Source organism: Ranitomeya variabilis, chromosome 1 (assembly GCF_051348905.1).
Source record: "Ranitomeya variabilis isolate aRanVar5 chromosome 1, aRanVar5.hap1, whole genome shotgun sequence".
Classification (NCBI taxonomy): Eukaryota; Metazoa; Chordata; class Amphibia; order Anura; family Dendrobatidae; genus Ranitomeya; species Ranitomeya variabilis.
In genome coordinates this window covers 1,090,552,042-1,090,573,099 of record NC_135232.1, presented here as the reverse complement: position 1 = coordinate 1,090,573,099, position 21,058 = coordinate 1,090,552,042, and the positions used below count along the sequence as shown (strand labels likewise).

Sequence of the window (21,058 nt, the reverse complement as noted above, 5' to 3'; positions counted from 1 at the left end):
TTGTGTCAGAGCGCCGTACACCGCTGCTGCGTGAAGAACAAATTGAAGCCGTTGTCGGATGGATGGCAGCTAATGCATCAACTTCAATTAGTGCCACATCCTCTCAGACACAGAGCACTGGAGAGCAGCCATCTGTCTCTTCACCACCTGCCAAATTGCCCAGGCAGACAGAGAGCCCAGGACAGGAGCCGTCTCTACTTCTGTTCTCTGAATCTCTTGGCTTGGAAACAGGGGGCCAGCCAAGCAGCATTGGAGAAATGGAAGAAGAGGCAGGGTGCAGTGATGCCCAACAGCTTTTTCTCTCTTCCTCTGAAGAGGCGGGTGGGCCAGTGGCTCCGGTCACCACATTGCAGGCCGCATCAGCTGATGATGACACTCAGGTGCCACTTACTGGTGCGTGCTCTGCTGCTGAGACTACCCAGGAGGAGCAGTTGGGGGCAGAGGGTAGTGTAGATGATGAGGTCCTTGACCCATCTTGGCGTGAGGGACAGGAAGGTGGTGGGAGCAGCTCTGAGGAAGAGATTCCCCGTACGGCCCAAAGAGGGAGAGGGAGGGGGAAGACTGCGGATCCTGCAGCCTCCGCTTTGGCACCCGTTAGGAGCATGTCTCTTCCAAAAGCCAAAAAGGGCGCTCCCAAGACTTGCAGTGCCTGGTCCTTTTTTGACACAGTTGCAGATGACATTTGCTATGTCAGATGCAAGGTGTGTCATCAAAAAGTCAAAAGAGGTCGAAATGTCAGCAACCTCAATACCTCCAACATGTGGAAACATGTGCGCAACAGGCACCCGGCGGAGTTAGAAAAACACACTGAAGAGCTAGGCCAACCAACAGCGGCAGCTACCACCTCTTCAGCTCGTGTTGCCTCTTCCTCTAGCTCACACGCAGCTGGTTCGGCTTCCTCCCAGGATCGCCGTGGAAGAACCTCTGGCCCTGTTGTCCAGAGACCCGCTGTAATTCCACCCGCAGCACCACTTTCCCAGTCATCCACACACTCCCAGCCCAGTCTACAGCCATCGGTAGTACAGGCATGGGAGAAAAGGCGGCCTTTCTCGTCAAACCACCCACGAGCACAGGCTCTGACTGCAGGCATTGCCAAACTTCTGTCACTGGAAATGCTGTCATTCAGGCTGGTGGAGACTGACAGCTTCCGTGACTTGATGTCATTGGCAGTCGCACAGTACAATGTGCCCAGCTGCTTTTACTTCAGCAGGCAAGCCGTCCCTGCCCTGCACAAGCATGTGGAGGGACACATAAAACACGCGCTACTGAACGCCGTCAGTAGCAAGGTCCACCTCACCACCGATGCGTGGACCAGTCAACATGGACAGGGGCGATAACTTTCCCTCACTGCCCATTGGGTTAATGTCGTTGAGCCGGGTACAGACCGTGCGAGTGGCGCAGGACGTGTCCTGCCCACTCCAAGGATTGCAGGAATCCATTCTGTACGCATTGACTCCTCCTCTTACACCAGTTCCTCAGAATCATCGCTGCAGGAGCCGTCACAGTCCACCTCCACATGGACCCGTGATGAACGTGTACCTGTTACGACCGACATGAGCACAGCCGTGGCCAAACGTCAACAGGCCGTCTTGAAATTAATTTTTTTGGGGAATCGTAGCCACACAGCGCAGGAGCTCTGGAATGCCATCAAGCAGGAGAGCGATGTGTGGTTTGTGCCAGCGAATCTCCAGCCAGGCATGGTAGTGTGTGATAATGGCCGAAATCTGGTGGCAGTTCTGGGCCTCGGCAACCTCACTCACATCCCATGTCTGGCACATGTGCTCAATTTGGTCGTGCAGAGCTTTTTGAGGGACTATCCGGATCTTGATGCACTGCTGCACAAGGTCCGCCTAGAGTGTGCTCACTTGCGGCGTTCCAGCACGGCAAAAGCGCGCATTGCGGCTCTGCAGCGCCGACACCGCCTGCCGGAACATCGCATCATATGTGACCTACCTACCAGGTGGAATTCCACGTTACATATGTTGGAGCGGTTGTGTGAGCAGCAGCAAGCTGTAATGGAGTACCAGCTGCTTCAGGCGCAAAGAAGTCGCACTCAGCGCCGTACAGACTTCACAACCACAGAGTGGGCCACTATGAATGACGTCTGCCAGGTTTTGCGTCCCTTTGATTATTCCACGCGGATGGCGAGTGCAGATGATGCACTAGTCAGCATGACTGTCCCCCTTATCTGCCTGCTTGAAAAATCACTGCAAGCGCTAAGGGATGATGTTGTGGAAGAGGTGGAGGATGAGGATTCACCATTTCCATCATCTTCTGGACAGTCAGCGCCACGTGGTTCCTCACAAACGCGTAGGCAGGGGACAGTTTGTGAGGAGGATGAGGAGGAGTCAATGGAGGAGGAAGACATCCGTCCAGAGGAGGGAGTTACCGAATTGTCCAGTACTCAGTGTGTACAGCGAGGGTGGGGTGATGACGAGCGGGCAGAGATCACGCCTCCAGCAGGGGACAGCGTTTCTTGGGCAGTTGGCAGTCTGCAGCACATGGTGGATTACATGCTGCAGTGCCTGAGAAACGACCGCCGCATCGCCCACATTCTCAACATGTCTGATTATTGGGTGTTCACCCTCCTCAATCCTCGCTACCGGGACAACGTAGAAAGCCTCATCACACTGTTGAACCGGGAGCGAAAAATGCGGGAGTACCAAGACACACTGGTCAATTCCATCATCTTCTCCATTCCAACTGAGAGAAGTGCTGCTAGTGCATTCCAAAGCAGCTCAGTGCGTCCAGGCAGTGGTGGAGGCTCTGCACAAAGAGGGAGCAGAAGCAGTGCCTCTGCCCAAGGCAAGACCAGTATGGCCCAACTGTGGCACAGTTTTCTGTGCCCCCCACAAAAGTCTACACCATCACAGACGGCTCCATTCAGCAGGAGGCAACGGTTCCGTCAGATGGTGACAGACTACATGTCTTGCCCTCTTGCTGTACTCCCAGACGGCTCTTCCCCTTTCAAGTTTTGGGTCTCAAAGCTGGATACATGGCCAGAGCTAAGCCAGTATGCATTGGAGGTGCTGTCTTGCCCTGCGGCCAGTGTATTATCGGAACGTGTCTTTAGTGCTGCAGGTGGTGTACTAACTGACCGTCGCATGCGACTATCCTCCGATAACGTTGACCGGCTTACTTTCCTGAAAATCAACAAGGCCTGGATCTCGCAGGAATTTGCCACTCCTCCTCCTGATTAAATAATTAGGTCACTGTATACGTTATCCAGGTCTCCTGTTGTGTTCATCTTTCTACCACCTGAACTTAAATTCCTGGGCTCCAACACCGCCAGTTGAGGCTCAGAAGTGCCGTCTGCACAGTCAAAACATACGACCGACCCAGTGTTATTGGGTTTCAGTAACGTCAGCTGATCCCCAGCTGTGTAGCCGGCAATGTGTCATGCGACCGCCACGCTGACACAACAACTGAAATGTAAGGGAATCTGTCCCCCCCCCCCAAGGCGTTTGTTACTGAAAGAGCCACCTTGTGCAGCAGTAATGCTGCACAAGGAAAAGGTAGCTATTTTGGTTTAGCTCCTTGCACACGCAAAACTTAACACTTATAAAATGTGTCCACTGATACCGTAAAACCGTCCCGGAGGTGGGACTTTCCTTCGTAATATGACGCAGCACAGCCGTCATTCCTACCCCCCGGCGCCGCGCCCCGGCTCCTCAGCGTTGTTTGATTCTGTCCCGGAGCCTGCGCTGTTATGTTATCCCGTGGCCAGGCACACTTAGCGCTGCCCGTCTTCTGGCATCATTTGGTGTCAGGATGGCTGCGCCTGTGCGGCCGCGCTGGCCGAGAGCCCGCCTCGCAGTGTCTTCTGATTTAATCCCACTGGGGGCCTGGGATCCATAGACATGCGCAGTGCATATCTGAACCTCCACCTCTCACTCATCTCCCTATGGCTTCTTCAGACTGTTCGGTGTCAGCTGGTCCCTAATAGCATGCCACGGCCGTGACACCGCACAGTCTTAAGAAGCCGTAGGGAGGGGAGTGAGAGGCGAGGATATGCACTGCGCATGGCCATGGATCCCAGGCCCCCAGTGGGATAAAATCAGAAGACACTGCGAGGCGGGCTCTCGGCCAGCGCGGCCGCACAGGCGCAGCCAGCCTGACACCAAATGATGTCAGAAGATGGGCAGCGCTAAGTGTGCCTGGCCAAGGGATAACATAACAGCGCAGGCTCCGGGACGGAATCAAACTACGCTGAGGAGCCGGGGCGCGGCGCCGGGGGGTAGGAATGACGGCTGTGCTGCGTCATATTACGAAGGAAAGTCCCACCTCCGGGACGGTTTCACGGTTTCAGGGGACACATTTTATAAGTGTTTAGTTCTGTGTTTGCAAGGAGCATGATGAAAAGAGCCACCTTTTCCTTTTGCATCTTTTGTGCTGCACAAGCTGGCTCTTTCAGCTACAAACGCCTTGGGGGGGGTTAAAGGTTCCCTTTCGACTTTCTCAGGCTTCGGCCTACATTGTGTTCCTCTGCTTTTCCACCTGTCCCTGGGCTCCAACACCGCTAGTTGCCGTCCAGAAGTGCTGTCCGCACAGTCCCAACAGTCGCTCCTCTGTTATTGGGGTTCAGTAACGTCAGCTGTTCCCCAGCTGTGTGTGTGGCAATCCCTCCTACCTCCTCCACCTCCACCTCCCCCTCCTGTCCCTGGGCTCCAACACCGCTAGTTGTTGCCTGGTAGTGCTGTGCGCACAGTCAACAGTCCCTCTTCTGTTATTGGGGTTCAGTAACGTCAGCTGTTCCCCAGCTGTGTGTGTGGCAATCCCTCCTACCTCCTCCTACCTCCTCCTCCTCCACCTGTCCCTGGGCTCCAACACCGCTAGTTGTTGCCTGGTAGTGCTGTACGCACAGTCCCAACAGTCCCTCCTCTGTTATTGGGGTTCAGTAACGTCAGCTGTTCCCCTGCTGTGTGTGTGGCAATCCCTCCTACCTCCTCCTACCTCCTCCTCCTCCACCTGTCCCTGGGCTCCAACACCGCTAGTTGTTGCCTGGTAGTGCTGTGCGCACAGTCAACAGTCCCTCCTCTGTTATTGGGGTTCAGTAACGTCAGCTGTTCCCCTGCTGTGTGTGTGGCAATCCCTCCTATCTCCTCCACCTCCTCCTCCTCCACCTGTCCCTGGGCTCCAACACCGCTAGTTGCCGTCCAGAAGTGCTGTCCGCACAGTCCCAACAGTCGCTCCTCTGTTATTGGGGTTCAGTAACGTCAGCTGTTCCCCAGCTGTGTGTGTGGCAATCCCTCCTACCTCCTCCTACCTCCTCCTCCTCCTCCACCTGTCCCTGGGCTCCAACACCGCTAGTTGTTGCCTGGTAGTGCTGTACGCACAGTCCCAACAGTCCCTTCTCTGTTATTGGGGTTCAGTAACGTCAGCTGTTCCCCTGCTGTGTGTGTGGCAATCCCTCCTACCTCCTCCACCTCCTCCTCCTCCACCTGTCCCTGGGCTCCAACACCGCTAGTTGTTGCCTGGTAGTGCTGTACGCACAGTCCCAACAGTCCCTCCTCTGTTATTGGGGTTCAGTAACATCAGCTGTTCCCCTGCTGTGTGTGTGGCAATCCCTCCTACCTCCTCCACCTCCTCCTCCTCCACCTGTCCCTGGGCTCCAACACCGCTAGTTGTTGCCTGGTAGTGCTGTACGCACAGTCCCAACAGTCGCTCCTCTGTTATTGGGGTTCAGTAACGTCAGCTGTTCCCCAGCTGTGTGTGTGGCAATCCCTCCTACCTCCTCCACCTCCTCCTCCTCCACCTGTCCCTGGGCTCCAACACCGCTAGTTGTTGCCTGGTAGTGCTGTACACACAGTCCCAACAGTCGCTCCTCTGTTATTGGGGTTCAGTAACGTCAGCTGTTCCCCAGCTGTGTGTGTGGCAATCCCTCCTACCTCCTCCACCTCCTCCTCCTCCACCTGTCCCTGGGCTCCAACACCGCTAGTTGCCGTCCAGAAGTGCTGTCCGCACAGTCCCAACAGTCGCTCCTCTGTTATTGGGGTTCAGTAACGTCAGCTGTTCCCCAGCTGTGTGTGTGGCAATCCCTCCTACCTCCTCCTACCTCCTCCTCCTCCTCCACCTGTCCCTGGGCTCCAACACCGCTAGTTGTTGCCTGGTAGTGCTGTACGCACAGTCCCAACAGTCCCTCCTCTGTTATTGGGGTTCAGTAATGTCAGCTGTTCCCCTGCTGTGTGTGTGGCAATCCCTCCTACCTCCTCCACCTCCTCCTCCTCCACCTGTCCCTGGGGTCCAACACCGCTAGTTGTTGCCTGGTAGTGCTGTACGCACAGTCCCAACAGTCCCTCCTCTGTTATTGGGGTTCAGTAACGTCAGCTGTTCCCCTGCTGTGTGTGTGGCAATCCCTCCTACCTCCTCCTACCTCCTCCTCCTCCACCTGTCCCTGGGCTCCAACACCACTAGTTGTTGCCTGGTAGTGCTGTACGCACAGTCCCAACAGTCCCTCCTCTGTTATTGGGGTTCAGTAACGTCAGCTGTTCCCCTGCTGTGTGTGTGGCAATCCCTCCTACCTCCTCCTACCTCCTCCTCCTCCACCTGTCCCTGGGCTCCAACACCGCTAGTTGCCGTCCAGAAGTGCTGTCCGCACAGTCCCAACAGTCGCTCCTCTGTTATTGGGGTTCAGTAACGTCAGCTGTTCCCCTGCTGTGTGTGTGGCAATCCCTCCTATCTCCTCCACCTCCACCTCCCCCTCCTGTCCCTGGGCTCCAACACCGCTAGTTGTTGCCTGGTAGTGCTGTGCGCAGTCAACAGTCCCTCCTCTGTTATTGGGGTTCAGTAACGTCAGCTGTTCCCCAGCTGTGTGTGTGGCAATCCCTCCTACCTCCTCCTACCTCCTCCTCCTCCACCTGTCCCTGGGCTCCAACACCGCTAGTTGCCGTCCAGAAGTGCTGTCCGCACAGAGCCAAACACCTCGCCAATGTGTTAGTGGGGTTCAGCACCGCCAGCTGTTCCCCTGCTGTGCAGCCGGCAACGTGTACTGCGACCGCCACGCAGGCACAACAAGTTAAATTTAAGGGAACCTGTCCCCCCCCCCCCAGGCGTTTGTTACTGAAGGAGCCACCTTGTGCAGCAGTAATGATGCAAAGGGAAAAAGTGCCTCTTTTCGTGGTGCTCCTTGCACATGCTGATCCTAACACTTATGAAAAGTGTCCCCTCCTACCGTGATACCGTCCGGTTGGTGGAACTTTCCTTTGTGATGTGACGCAGCACAGCCGTCATTCTTACCCCCTTGGCGCCGTGCGCCGCCTCCTCAGCGTTGTTTGAATCAGTCCCAGAGCCTGCGCTGTTAGGTTAGCCCTTGGCCATGCACACATTTTGCGCTGCCCGTCTTCTGACATCATTTGGTGTCAGGCTGGCTGCGCCTGTGCGGCCGCGCTGGCCGAGAGCCCGCCTCGTACTGTCTTCTGATTTAATCCCACTGGGGGCCTGAGATCCATGGACATGCGCAGTGCATATCTGAACCTCCACCTCTCACTCATCTCCCTACGGCTTCTTCAAACTGTGCGGTGTCAGCTGGTCCCTAATAGCATGCCACGGCCGTGACACCGCACAGTCAGAAGAAGCCGTAGGGAGATGAGTGAGAGGTGGAGGTTCAGATATGCACTGCGCATGTCCATGGATCTCAGGCCCCCAGTGGGATTAAATCAGAAGACAGTACGAGGCGGGCTCTCGGCCAGCGCGGCCGCACAGGCGCAGCCAGCCTGACACCAAATGATGTCAGAAGACGGGCAGCGCAAAATGTGTGCATGGCCAAGGGCTAACCTAACAGCGCAGGCTCCGGGACTGATTCAAACAACGCTGAGGAGGCGGCGCACGGCGCCAAGGGGGTAAGAATGACGGCTGTGCTGCGTTACATCACAAAGGAAAGTTCCACCTACCGGACGGTATCACGGTAGGAGGGGACACTTTTTATAAGTGTTAGGTTCAGCATGTGCAAGGACCATAATTAAAAGAGCTAAGTTTACCTTTTCCAGCATTAGTGCTGTACACGATGGCTCTTTCAGCTACAAACGCCTGGGGGGGGGGGGGGGTTAAAGTTTCCCTTTCAACTTGCTCCAGTGCAGGCTTCGGCCTACACTCTGCTCCCTCTCCTCCTCCTGCTGACCCTGGGCTCTAACACCGCCAGTTGGGGCCCAGATGTGCTAGCTGCACAGAGCCAAACACCAGCCAATGTGTCAGTGGGGTTCAGCACCGCCAGCTGTTCCCCTGCTGTGTAGCCGGCAACGTGTCCTGCAACAGCCACGCAGACACAAGAACTGAAATTGAAGGAAACCTGTCCCCCCTCCCCCAGGCGTTTTTACGTTTTACAGCCACCTTGTACGACAGTAATGCTGCATGTGTGCAAGGTGGCTCAGAAACTTAATCTCCTTGCCCATGTTGAAGTGAACACGTCTAAAAATGAGTCCTCTGCGACCATTAAAACGTCCCTCAGGTGTGATTTTCCTTTGTATTGACACGCAACAAGCTCCTTGGTAGCGCTGCCCGTCTTCTGATATCATTGTTTGGCTGCCTGCGCCTCTGCGGCCGCCTTGCCCCACACAACGCCCCTCGGTGTCTTATTTATTTGGACTGCGAGGGTGTGATTGATGGGCATGAACGGTGCATTTCTTCGCCTGTCCCTCATCTCCTTCCGCCTTCCTCAGACTGTGCGGCTTCATGGCCGCGGCATGCGATAAGGGATCAGCTGACGCCGCACAGTCTGAAGCGGGTGTAAGGACCCGAGTGTGAGAGGCGAACATATGTACTGTGCCAGGCCATGAATCCCAGCCCCGCAGTGTTTTAACAATGTTAACACACTGGGGGGCTGGGATGCATGGTCATCGCAAACCGCAACAGCCAACATGAAATGATGTCAGAGGATGGTCAGCGCTAACAGCCCAAGGCCAAGGGATAACACAAAAGCGCAGACTCATGTGCAACAAATAACGATGCTCAGGAGGCCGCGCAAAGCACCAAGGTGGCATTTTTGCCAGCTGTACTGCGTCTCTTTATGAAGGGAACTCACGCCTCCAACACAGTTTGACTGTATAAAGGGCTAAATGTTATACGTGTTTCATTCAGCGTGTGCAAGGAGCAAAATTAAAAGAGCAACCTTTGACTTGTGCAGCACTACTGCTGCATAAGCTGTGGCTCTTCTACTTTGTAACCCCTGAGGGGGGGTTAAAGGTTACCTTTGAAATTGGTTCAATTAGGCTTCGGCCTACACTCTGCTCCCCCGGCAGAGCCCGGGCTCCAACACCGCCAGTTGGGGCCCGGTACTGCTAGCTGCACAGAGAAAAACACCAGCCAATGTGTCAGTGGGGTTCAGCACCGCCAGCTGTTCCCCTGCTGTGCAGCCGGCAACGTGTCCTGCAACAGCCACGCAGGCACAACAGACCCAAAGCTGCCGCCAGTGCAGGCTTCGGCCTACACTCTGCTCCATCTCCTCCTCCTGCTGACCCCGGGCTCTAACACCGCCAGTTGGGGCCCGGTACTGCTAGCTGCACAGAGAAAAACACCAGCCAATGTGTCAGTGGGGTTCAGCACCGCCAGCTGTTCCCCAGCTGTGCAGCCGGCATCGTGTCCTGCAAAAGCCACGCAGACACAAGAACTGAAATTGAAGGGAACCTGTTCCCCCTCCCCCAGGCGTTTGTACGTTTTACAGCCACCTTGTACAGCGGTAATGCTGCATGTGTGCAAGGTGGCTCATAAACGTATTCTCCTCGCACATGTGGAACTGAAAACACGTCTGAAATGTGTCCTCTGTGTGACCATTTAACCGTCCCGGTGGTGTGACTTTCCTTTGTAATGACACGCTGCAACCCCCTTGGTAGCGCTGCCTGTCTTCTGGCATCATTGTTTGGCTGCCTGCACCTCTGCGGCCGCCCTGACCCACACAACGCCCCTCGGTGTCTTATTTATTGGGACTGCGAGGGTGTGATTGATGGGCATGAGCAGTGCATCAGTTCGCCTGTCCCTCATCTCCTTCTGCCTTCTTCAGACTGTGCGGCTTCATGGCCGTGGCATGCGATAAGGGATCAGCTGACGCCGCACAGTCTGAAGCGGGTGTAAGGACCCGAGTGCGAGAGGCGAACATATGTGCTGCGCCAGGCCATGAATCACAGCCCCGCAGTGTTTTAACAATGTTAAGACACCGCGGGGCTGGGATTCATGGTCATCGCGAACCGCACCGGCCAACATTAAATGAGGTCAGAAGATGGGCAGCGCTAACAGCGCTAGGCCAGGGGATAACACGACAGCGCAGACTCCTGTACAGCAAATAACAACGCTCAGGAGGCTGCACCCAGCACCAAGGTGGGATTCTTGACATCTGTGCTGCGTCTCATTACAAAGGGAACTCGCGCCTCCAACACAGTTTGACTGTATAAAGGGCTAAATGTTATACGTGTTTCATTCAGCGTGTGCAAGGAGCAAAATTAAAAGAGCAACCTTTGACTTGTGCAGCACTACTGCTGCATAAGCTGTGGCTCTTCTACTTTGTAACCCCTGAGGGGGGGTTAAAGGTTACCTTTGAAATTGGTTCAATTAGGCTTCGGCCTACACTCTGCTCCCCCTGCAGAGCCCGGGCTCCAACACCGCCAGTTGGGGCCCGGTACTGCTAGCTGCACAGAGAAAAACACCAGCCAATGTGTCAGTGGGGTTCAGCACCGCCAGCTGTTCCCCTGCTGTGCAGCCGGCATCGTGTCCTGCAAAAGCCACGCAGACACTTGCTCTTGTACCTTCTGCTCCCCATCCTGGTTCCAGTACCGTCAGCTGGTTCCGGGCAGAGCCTTTGGCTTAGGTGCCTCCCTCTGGGTATCCGAGTTCCACCAACGTCAGGTGGTCCTTGGTAGTGCTTTCAGGCACGGGTACCTCCTGCTTAGTAACCGGGTTCCAGTAACGTCAGCTGGTCTTCGGTAGTTCCATTGGCTCTTGGACCTTCGGCTACCCATCCGGGTTCCAGCACCGTCAGCTGGTTCTCGGCAGTGTCTTTTGCTCTTGTACCTTCTGCTCCCCATCCTGGTTCCAGTACCGTCAGCTGGTTCCGGGCAGAGCCTTTGGCTTAGGTGCCTCCCTCTGGGTATCCGAGTTCCACCAACGTCAGGTGGTCCTTGGTAGTGCTTTCAGGCACGGGTACCTCCTGCTTAGTAACCGGGTTCCAGTAACGTCAGCTGGTCTTCGGTAGTTCCATTGGCTCTTGGACCTTCGGCTACCCATCCGGGTTCCAGCACCGTCAGCTGGTTCTCGGCAGTGTCTTTTGCTCTTGTACCTTCTGCTCCCCATCCTGGTTCCAGTACCGTCAGCTGGTTCCGGGCAGAGCCTTTGGCTTAGGTGCCTCCCTCTGGGTATCCGAGTTCCACCAACGTCAGGTGGTCCTTGGTAGTGCTTTCAGGCACGGGTACCTCCTGCTTAGTAACCGGGTTCCAGTAACGTCAGCTGGTCCTCGGTAGTTCCATTGGCTCTTGGACCTTCGGGTAGCCATCCGAGTTCCAGTTCCATCAGCTGGTTCTCGGCATTTTCTCAGCCTTCTTGTACCTTCTGCTACATTTCCAAGTTCAAGAGACTAAACACGATGACCCGGAAGACCACCCCTAAGATGACGACGACACCAGAGACGACAACCACCGTGATGACGACGACCCTGGAGACGATGACCCTGAAGACCACCCCGAAGACGACAACCCGGAGACGACGACCCTGAAGACCACCCCGATGACGACGACCCCGGAGACGACGACCCTGGAGACGACGACGACCTGGAAGACCGAGAAGCAGAAGAACAAGAGGCTGCAGAACAAAGAGCAGAAGAACATTAAGCATAACACTAAATATCAGAGCAAAAAATATTATCTAAATTATAAGCAGAAGAAGACTAAGCAGTGTATGGGGGTGAGTCCGTTCCTCCTCGTGGTGCCCCTGGATAAAGCCTGATGCTGCAGGCCAAACTGAACGCGGACAAATGTAACTCTTTTGTGACAGGCAGAACGGAAGGTGTAATCTTCAAACTTTTATAGATAACAACTACGGGAATGCCTGTCACAAATAAGAATATGATGAAGAAGTAGAATATGATGAAGATAATAGTAAAATAAAAAGAATATGAACAATGTAACCAAAAAAATAATAGGTAGAAGATGAAGAAGATGAATAAGGTGAAGAAGTTGATGTCAAAGAAGCTGATGATGAGGATAATGAAGAAGAAAGTGTGGGAGAAGTAAAAAAGAAGGTGAAGGGCGTGGAAGTAGTGAAACATCAATATCTGACAAAATAAAAAAAAAATTAACATAGTCAAAATCTTTCTACCGCCGAACGTCATAAAAAAAAACAAAATCCTGCTATTCTATTACATTGGGCTAAACCTCTGTGCCTTTAATGTCTCCGCCACGTCCCCCAATACATCCTACATTATTCTTAGTTGTTTTCCTTCATGTAGAATGAACCTACAAGTTTATAAAGGGTTTATTTTAATTCCGATATTTTCGTCCCATTGACTTGCATTGGGATCGGGTATCGGTATCGGATTAGATCCGATATTTTGACGGTATCGGACGATACTTTCCGATACCGATACTTTCCGATATCGGAAAGTATCGCTCAACACTAGTTACAAGCATTTGCTATATTAGCCAGTGTCATTGGGGAGAAGTCACCGGGGAATTGTTCCCTCCTGTTTTGTTATATGGATGCAATTGGGGAGGCATATAGAGTTTATGGGGGACAGGGTTGGCTTCGATACGATGAACAATTCTGCCAGCGGAAGGCGGTCCGATCGAGCATCCATTGGGATCATAAAGACATTGCTTTATGAATGAGAGTAACGGCCCCGGGCAGAACAGGACAGGGATCTCAGTCTCTTCCCGGGGGCACCATGTGTTCGGGACAGTCAGGGCACTCGGTGGCAGTACAAAAAGGGCTGTGCTTCTCATTCAACAAGGGGGCTTGCAGGTTCGTTGCCAAATGCAAATTTAAACATGAATGTTTCCCCTGCGGAGGTAATCATGGGGCATCAAAATGTTTTAGGGGAGGGAGACAGAAAGGGTCAGAGGGGTTTGAAAAAAGAAGTGACACAAGTGCATCTGGCAGAGATGGAGAAACTTCTAAATAGGTACCCAGTTAAGGAAGTGGCAGCAGTACTACGGGATGGTTTTATGGACGGGTTTACGATTCCTTTTGTGGATGTTAAGGTGAAGTTATCGACCAAAAATTTAAAGTCAGCCAGAGAATTCCCAGAAGTGGTCGCGGAGAAATTGAATAAAGAAGTGGCTGTAGGTAGAATGGCTGGATCGTTGAGCTCAATTCCTATTGAGAATTTGAGGGTTTCACCATTGGGGGCAGTGCCAAAAAAGGAGCCTAATAAACTCAGGTTGATTCATCACCTTTCATTTCCAAAGGGTCTATCAGTAAATGACGGGATTGACCCACAATTGTGTTCAGTTTTGTATACGTCCTTTGATACGGCAATGTGTTGGGTTAGAGAATGTGGACAGGGGTCCTGGTTGGAAAAAACAGACATCAAGGCAGCTTTTCACTTGCTACCGGTTCACCCGCATAGCATGCATTTGTTAGGATGTCTTTGGGACTGGGGATTTTACAATGATCGTTGCTTGCCGATGGGGTGTTCATTGTCATGTGCGTATCTTGAAATGTTTAGCACGTTTTTGGAGTGGACGTTAAGGACGTGTCTGGGCTTGTTTCATGTATTCATTATTTAGATTACTTCTTGTTTGTTGGTTCGGCGCAATCTCAGGATTGTTCTGTTTTACTTCACACGATGGAGGGTGTGGTGTTATGATCCGGTGACTTTGGAGCTGCATGAAACTTTCTCAGGAGAAGTGGAATCTATACTGATCGCAAACCCTGAACTTAACACCGCAACTAGAAGTAGCCGTGGGGTGTGCCTATCAAACCCTAGACACCTCGACACAGCCGGAGGACTAAATACCCCTATAGATGGAAATGGGAATACTAACTTGCCTCAGAGCAGAACCCCAAAGGATAGGCAGCCCCCACAAATATTGACTGTGAATAGGAGAGGAAAGACACACACAGGCAGAGAACAGATTTCAGCAAAAGAGGCCACTCTAGCTAAACAGGGAAAGATAGGACAGAATACTAAGCGGTCAGTATTAAAACTCTTAAAAAATATCCACAGCAGAAAATACAAAAAGTTCCACAAACTAACTAAAGTCATGGAATGTATATCTGCAACTCCTGAGAATCCAACCAGACTGAGAAAATACTGAAACAATCTAAGCTGGACAAAAAAACAATGAATAGCACTAAATTAGTAAGCACACAGCATGTGTGCAACAAAATTAAAGCCAGACTGTTGTGATTTTGGTTTCTGGGCTCCCCCGGTGGTTTCTGGTGGTACTGCACTTGTGTGCTTCATCTCCTCTGTTCACCTGTTTTCCATCTGGATGTGGGAGTTTTCTATTTAGCCTTGCTCCTCAGTCATTTCTATGCCGGCCAACAATGTTACCAGAAGCCTTTCTGTTGCATGTTCCTGCTCCTAGACAACTATCAGCTAAGTTGGACTTGTTGTCCTAAGTTTGTTTTGCATTTTTGTTCCAGTTCTCTGTAATTGAATATTTCTGAGGCTGGAAGCTCTTGTGAGCTGAAATTGCCACTCTGGTGTCATGAGTTGATATTAGAGTCTTAAAGTAATTTCAGGATGGTATTTTGAAAGGGTTTTCAGCTGACCGTGAAGTTCCCTTTTCTGTCTTCCTACTATCTAGTAAGCGGACCTCAATTTGCTAAACCTATCTTCATACTTCGTATGTCTATTTCATCTAAAATCACCGCCAATATATGTGGGGGCTACTGTCTGCCTTTTGGGGAAAATTTCTCTAGAGGTAAGCCAGGTCTGTATTTTCCTCTGCTAGGGTCAGTCAGTTCTCCGGCTGGCGCTGGGCGTCTAGGGATAAAACGTAGGCACGCTACCCGGCCACTGTTAGTTGTGCGGTAGGTTTAGCTCATGGTCAGCTCGAGTTCCCATCTTCCAAGAGCTAGTCCTTTTGTATGCTTTTTACGTTCTCTTGCCATTGAGAACCATGACACCAGACACTTATCTTTGCAGATTTGGTAGCAAGGCAGATGGAACCAGGCAAGGACAAAACCTCCAAGAACAATGGACAACTGGCAATGACTAATGAATCCTGCATGCCTAAATACCCCAGTCAGAACTGCAATCAGCAGAAACACCTGACCAGGGCTGCAAACCAGAGACAACTGCATTACCACCTACAACCACCGGAGGGAGCCCAAAAGCAGAATTCACAACAGTGTGGCAAAGAAATTTGGGGTCCCATTGGCAGCAGAAAAAAACATGGGTCCTGTGACGTCATTGAGTTTTCTGGGTATTGAAATAGATACGGTCACGATGGAGTGCAGACTGCCAGAAGACAAATTGGTGGACATGAGAACGGAAGAAAGTAACGTTGCGCGAGGTTCAATCACTGCTAGGAAAATTGAATTTCGCATGTCGGATTATGCCAATGGGCAAAGCATTTTGTCGCAGGCTGTCTTTGGCTACGGTGCGGATTCAGGTGCCATCACATTTCATAAGGCTTAGGAGGGAGTTGAAGGATGATTTGAAGGTTTGGGCACTTTTCTTGGATTCTAAAATGGGAAGTCGCTGTGGATTGCAGCGGTGGTCCCAGCTGAGTCCCTTGGCATTCTGGTGGGTTCGGCTGGTGAGCAGGGTTTCAGTTTGTTTTTCCGGGACAGGTGGTTGGTGGGCCAGTGGCCACGAGTTTGGGAAGAAAGGGGCTTATCTGCCAATCAGATGTTGTGTGAGGTGTTCCCCATTGTTGTGGCGCTATCATTGTGGGGAGGGAGCGTTCAGAATAAATAGATTTGTTTTGGTTGCGGGTCATTGGGGGCGGCGAAGGCCATAAATTCTTTATCATCATCTGATTGGGCTTTGCTGAGAGTTCTACAACACATGGTGTGGGTAGGCTTGAATTTTAGCTTGAGGGTCACGGCGGAATTCAGACTTAAGAAAAATTACCCTATTCTTGAATCTCTTTCTTGTTCGCAGTGGGATCGTGTTCGGGAGTTGGCACCTCAAGCGGAACGCACAGGATTGGCGTTTCCACAGGACTTATGGAATCTTCTGTTGGAGCAGTAAGAGATCTGTTATCCAAATCCTTGGCGGCTGGAACATGGTCACATTATGTTAGGACATGGGATATATGGGAGGATTGGAAGGCTAAATTGGGGGCGGGTTTGGAGGATGAAAGCAAGCAAGGTGGCGGATGGAAGACACGGGGCGTCTTATGAGGAACTTTTGATTTTAGGGGAGCAATTAGTGGATGTTTGTTCCTCTCCAGGGGAGGTAACTCTGTTCAAACTGGCCTTTTCGTTGGCATTTTTTGGTGCATTTCGTTTGAGCGAGTTGGTTAGCCCTTCCAGATATCGAAAAGGGGGTTTACTTAGACAAGATGTAGATCTGTATGGGGACAGGTTAGTGATATTTCTACAGTCTTCGAAAATGGATAATGAAGGAAGGGGTTGTAGAGTGGTTCTTTTTGAGGTAAGCGGTTCCCCATTATGTCCTTTACATTGTTTTAGACAATTCTTGAGGGGTTCGGGTTCTGGGAATGATCCATTGTTGGCACATGAGGACGGTTCGTTCTTATCTTCTTCGTTCTTATCTCGTTTTCAGTTTGTAACGGTATTTAAGTGCTGCTTAGTGAGATGGGGCATTTCGGCAAAGAACTTTAGTGGGCACTCATTCCGTATTGGGGTGGCTACAGAGGCAGCCAGGAGAGGTTTGGGAGATGAATTGGTACAGAGGATTGGTCGTTGGGAGTCAGTGAGATTCTGTACGTACATTCGCCCGTCTCTGATTTAGGGAATTTTGGATGTGTGGGCCGTGGTTTACAGTTACATGGCTGTGGTGTTTTGTTTTTTCTCTTTCAGAGCTGGGACAATTGCTCACGTGGATTATGGGTCATTCCTTTGTCTTTTGGGCAGCATCGAGGGCTGACATTCGACCGGAAGGGAGACAACTAGGTGTGCCGAGGACATCGGCAGTCTTGAGGTGGATCGGTAAACGGGGGATGATATGGAAGCAATTGTTGCCCGAATTTCACAGATTTAGTAGATTGGATCGGGCGCCTCACCTGTTGGTGATAAATTTAGGGGGCAATGACCTAGGAAAACGACCGTGCAGAGAATTAATTAAAGACATTAAATTTGACATGTTGAGGCTGTGGTCTATGTTTCCAAGGCTGTTGGTGGTGTGGTCAGACATCATTCCCAGGAAAGTATGGTACGGGGCACGGTCGGTGCAAGGTTTAGATAGGGCCAGGATTAAAGTAAAGAGCAGTTTCCCGCTTTATGGGGCAATTGTGGTTAGTCATAATGATTTGGAATTAGGAGAAGGGGAGTTTTGGAGGAAGGATGGTATTCATTTGAATGCAATCGGTTTGGATCTGTGGTGTTTGGCGATACAGGAGTGCATAAAAGCGTGGTCGGCCACAGTTTTGTGCACTTCTGTAAGGAAGGACCCCACTGAACAGAGGCCAGACGGAGTCCAGAGTAACTCTGCTGCCTCATTATAGTGAATATATCCCTCGGGGGATTCACCTGAATCACATAATTCGGAGAATTAGATGGGAACCTCGATGCAAGTGCTCAGCGTAGAGCACCAGATAAATGTGATCCAAAATGTTATTTAAAATGTTCCCACCAAAACTTCACCTCAATCCACAAAAAAAGCAAGTCTTCAGTCAGGTTCGTCATCTGTTAACAAAAATGTAGGGGGCTTCCACGTTACTGGTAGTAAAAAGGTTCTAGAAATGTGCTATGGCTCCTCGCCCCCAAAATAAATACAGCGATAGACAAGGCTGTTATTTCATTAAACAAAAGTGTGTTCGTTTAACCCCCCACACACTATTGAAACCTATATTCTGATGTTTCTGCCAATGTCCATGAAAACTTATTTAAAGATAATATTATACTTACTCTCGAGATTGATACATCTGAATGAGTTCTTTAGAATATTTTGGCAGTAAGCCTTTAGTTTTCTCAGTTCTCAATGTTTTTTGCAACTGCATGTATAAAAAAAGGGAAACATACAAGAGTCAAGTTTTGCCACGGCATAAATTGATTAAAAATAACAATCAGAAGCATACTCACCTTTAGGCGCCTCTGTGGATCCAGCGCAGGCCACTTCGGAGGTCTGCACTGGCTTCCAAAATACTGCCTGCCCCATTTGTAAGTCACAGCAGCGCTGCAGTCTATAATTGGCTGCAGTGCTCAGGTGACTAGAATAGCACATCATCTGATATTTCTCTAATGATACTGGGGGGGAAAGAGAGGACTATTTAATTGTCTCTAGATGATCAGCATTTCGGTTTTAATCCTTTAAAGCAGTTGTCTGAGAAAATTTAAAATGTTAACAGTGACTTGGCATATTAAAAAATTATAGACGAAGATAAACTCACCTATTGGCACTTACAACACAGGCCGCTCCATTGTCTGTGTTTACACAGGAAGGAAGTTGTTACCATTCAAAGCGCAGCAAGATTACTGAGACCTGTGATTGGCTGCTGGTCCCAGTGGTCCTGCTGCTGCTTTGAATGATTGCGACTTCCTTCCTGTGTAGATGCAGAGCATGGGGCGGCCTGTGTTGTAGGTGTTCGTAGGTGAATTTAGTTTACTCTGTTATTTTTTTATTTAACAATCCAGCACAAAAGTTTTAATTTCGCTCTGACAACTTATACTTTATGGAGCATTTTATGGGTCACATTATATTGTATGGAGCAATATACACTGTGTTCCAAATTATTATGCAAATTGGATTCAAGTGTCTTAAAGATTTAATTGTTTTGTTTTTCAAATAAACTCGTGGATGGTATTGTGTCTCAGTGCTCAGTGAATCACTGAAATCAATCTTAAACACATGTGATAATTAGTTTTCCAGGTGATTCTAATTAAAGGAAAACTACTCAAAAATGATGTTCCACATTATTATGCAGGTCACAGGTTTCAAGCAATATGGGAAATAAAAAGGATCTCTCTGCTGCTGAAAAGCGTTAGGCTAGGTTCACATTGCGTTAGGGCAATCCGTTTAGCGCTAGCGCTAGCGGATTGCGCTAACGCAATGTTTTTTTAGGGGCCGCGTTAGGGGTCGCGCTAACGTCCCCGCTCTCGCAGATCCCCGATCTGCGAGAGCGGGGAACGGACCTCGGGCGCGCCGCGGACGCTGCAAGCAGCGTCCGAGGCACGTCACAGAAGAACGGCACATCACTAGCGCGAGCCGAAAAAGGCACGCGCTAGTGATGCGCTGCAGGCTAAATTTACATTGCTGTCAATGGGTGCGCTAACGGACCCGTTGCACGGCGTTAATTGCGACATTTTCGCCGTGCAACGCAGTCCGTTAGCGTTAACCCATTAACGCAATGTGAACCTAGCCTTAAATAGTGCAATGCCTTGGACAAGGTATGAAAAAATTAGATATTTCACGAAAACTTAAGAGTGATCATCATACTCTGATGAGATTTGTGACTGAAACAGAGCACAGACAGAGTTCATGGAAATAATGGCATAATGACGAAGTTTTCTGGCAGACAAATTCATTGGATTAAGAGAGCAGCTGCCAAAATACCATTACAAAGCAGCAAACAGTTATTTGAAGCTGCTGGTGCGTCTGGAGTCCCTCGAACCTCATGGTGTGGGATCCTTCAAAGGCTTGCTGTGGTGCATAAACCTACTATTCGGCCACTCCTAAACAGTGCTCACAAGCAGAAACGGTTGCAGTGGGCCCAGACATACATGAAGACTAATTTCCAAACAGTCTTGTTTACTGATGAGTGTCGAGCAACTCTGGACGGTCCAAATGGATGGAGTAGTGGATGGTTGGTGGATGGCCACCATGTCCCAACAAGGCTGCGACATCAGCAAGGAGGTGGAGGAGTCATGTTTTGGGCTGGAATCATGGGGAACCAGCTGGTAGGGCCCTTTAAGGTTCCTGAAGGTGTGAAAATGACCTCAGCAAAGTAAACAGAGTTTCTGACTGACAACTTTCTTCCTTGATCTAAAAAGCAGAAACGTGCCTTCAGGAACAAAATCATCTTCATGCATGACAATGAATACCTCTCTGAGTAATTGGCTGCTATGGGCATTGTCACGATATGGTAGGAAATATCATATAAGTTGAGTTTCTCTTGTCAGCCCAGGATGTGGGCTAAGAAACCACCCTTCTCTTTTACTTCAGAGTTGAGCTTGCCTTGCCAATGTATGTGAGAGGGGAGTTTTATTGAAGAAAGGTATTTACGACCGGCATTTCCTGCCGCGTAAGCTCTTGTCCAGCTATCACTGGACTAGAAGCTTCTAGAATCATGAAAGTCCTTTGTTCTGTTTTTGTAAGATATTAGGCAAACGATTTAAAATACGAACACCAAAATATATCGTCATAATCACACTCGGAGGATCTACGCATCACTCTAAATACGGGCGTCTAACTCCATCGGGTGAGGAAGTAGGGATTGCTCTGTAAATAATAGGACATATTTGATCTCATCGGAATGCCCACGATAATATGAGATGAATGCTGGGTATGGTACGATTATGATATGTTCTGTAGCGAAGTTACGGGCATCAGATATATTTAATGCCCAGTGAGTAATACTGAAGAAGTAGGAGGGGTTGGAAAAGCCAGCCCTTTCTGTGAGGTCACAGACTGCAGGTTTTAAGTTGCTGGGAGACTTTCAGGAGGCAGAGTTGAGTTTTTCCTGGACAGACCTGAGCACGTCCAATGAGCTGGGACGTATGGTTGCCTGCAATGCAATGATCTGAGAAATGTGAGTGTTATCTTTTCTTCATTTAATCCTTTCATTTTCATAATTACCTTGTACATATTTGCAATTGTCTCATTTGTAACATCTCTGTAAAATATTTTTATAAAAAGCACTGCCTACATGTTGTGGGGTATATTATTTCATGCCAGTTCTTCCTCCCTGCTCTAAAAACGTACCCTAAGTCTCTTGAAGGGAAATTACACTACTGTTTTGGGGTTAGCTTCGGACCCGTTAATCGAGGCTGGTGGCAGTGATAC

At 50.4% G+C, this 21,058-nt stretch overlaps 1 protein-coding gene across 3 annotated transcripts in view; it reads right to left on the bottom strand.

Annotated features, from left to right (window-relative positions):
• Positions 1-21,058, bottom strand: part of LOC143793224 (uncharacterized) — a 420,556-nt gene that overhangs the window by 80,082 nt on the left and 319,416 nt on the right. For all 3 annotated transcript variants that reach the window (XM_077280004.1, XM_077280005.1, XM_077280006.1), the window contains one exon: positions 17,965-18,050. In XM_077280004.1, coding sequence (XP_077136119.1) covers positions 17,965-18,050 — 86 coding nt within the window. The remainder of the gene's footprint in view (positions 1-17,964; positions 18,051-21,058) is intronic.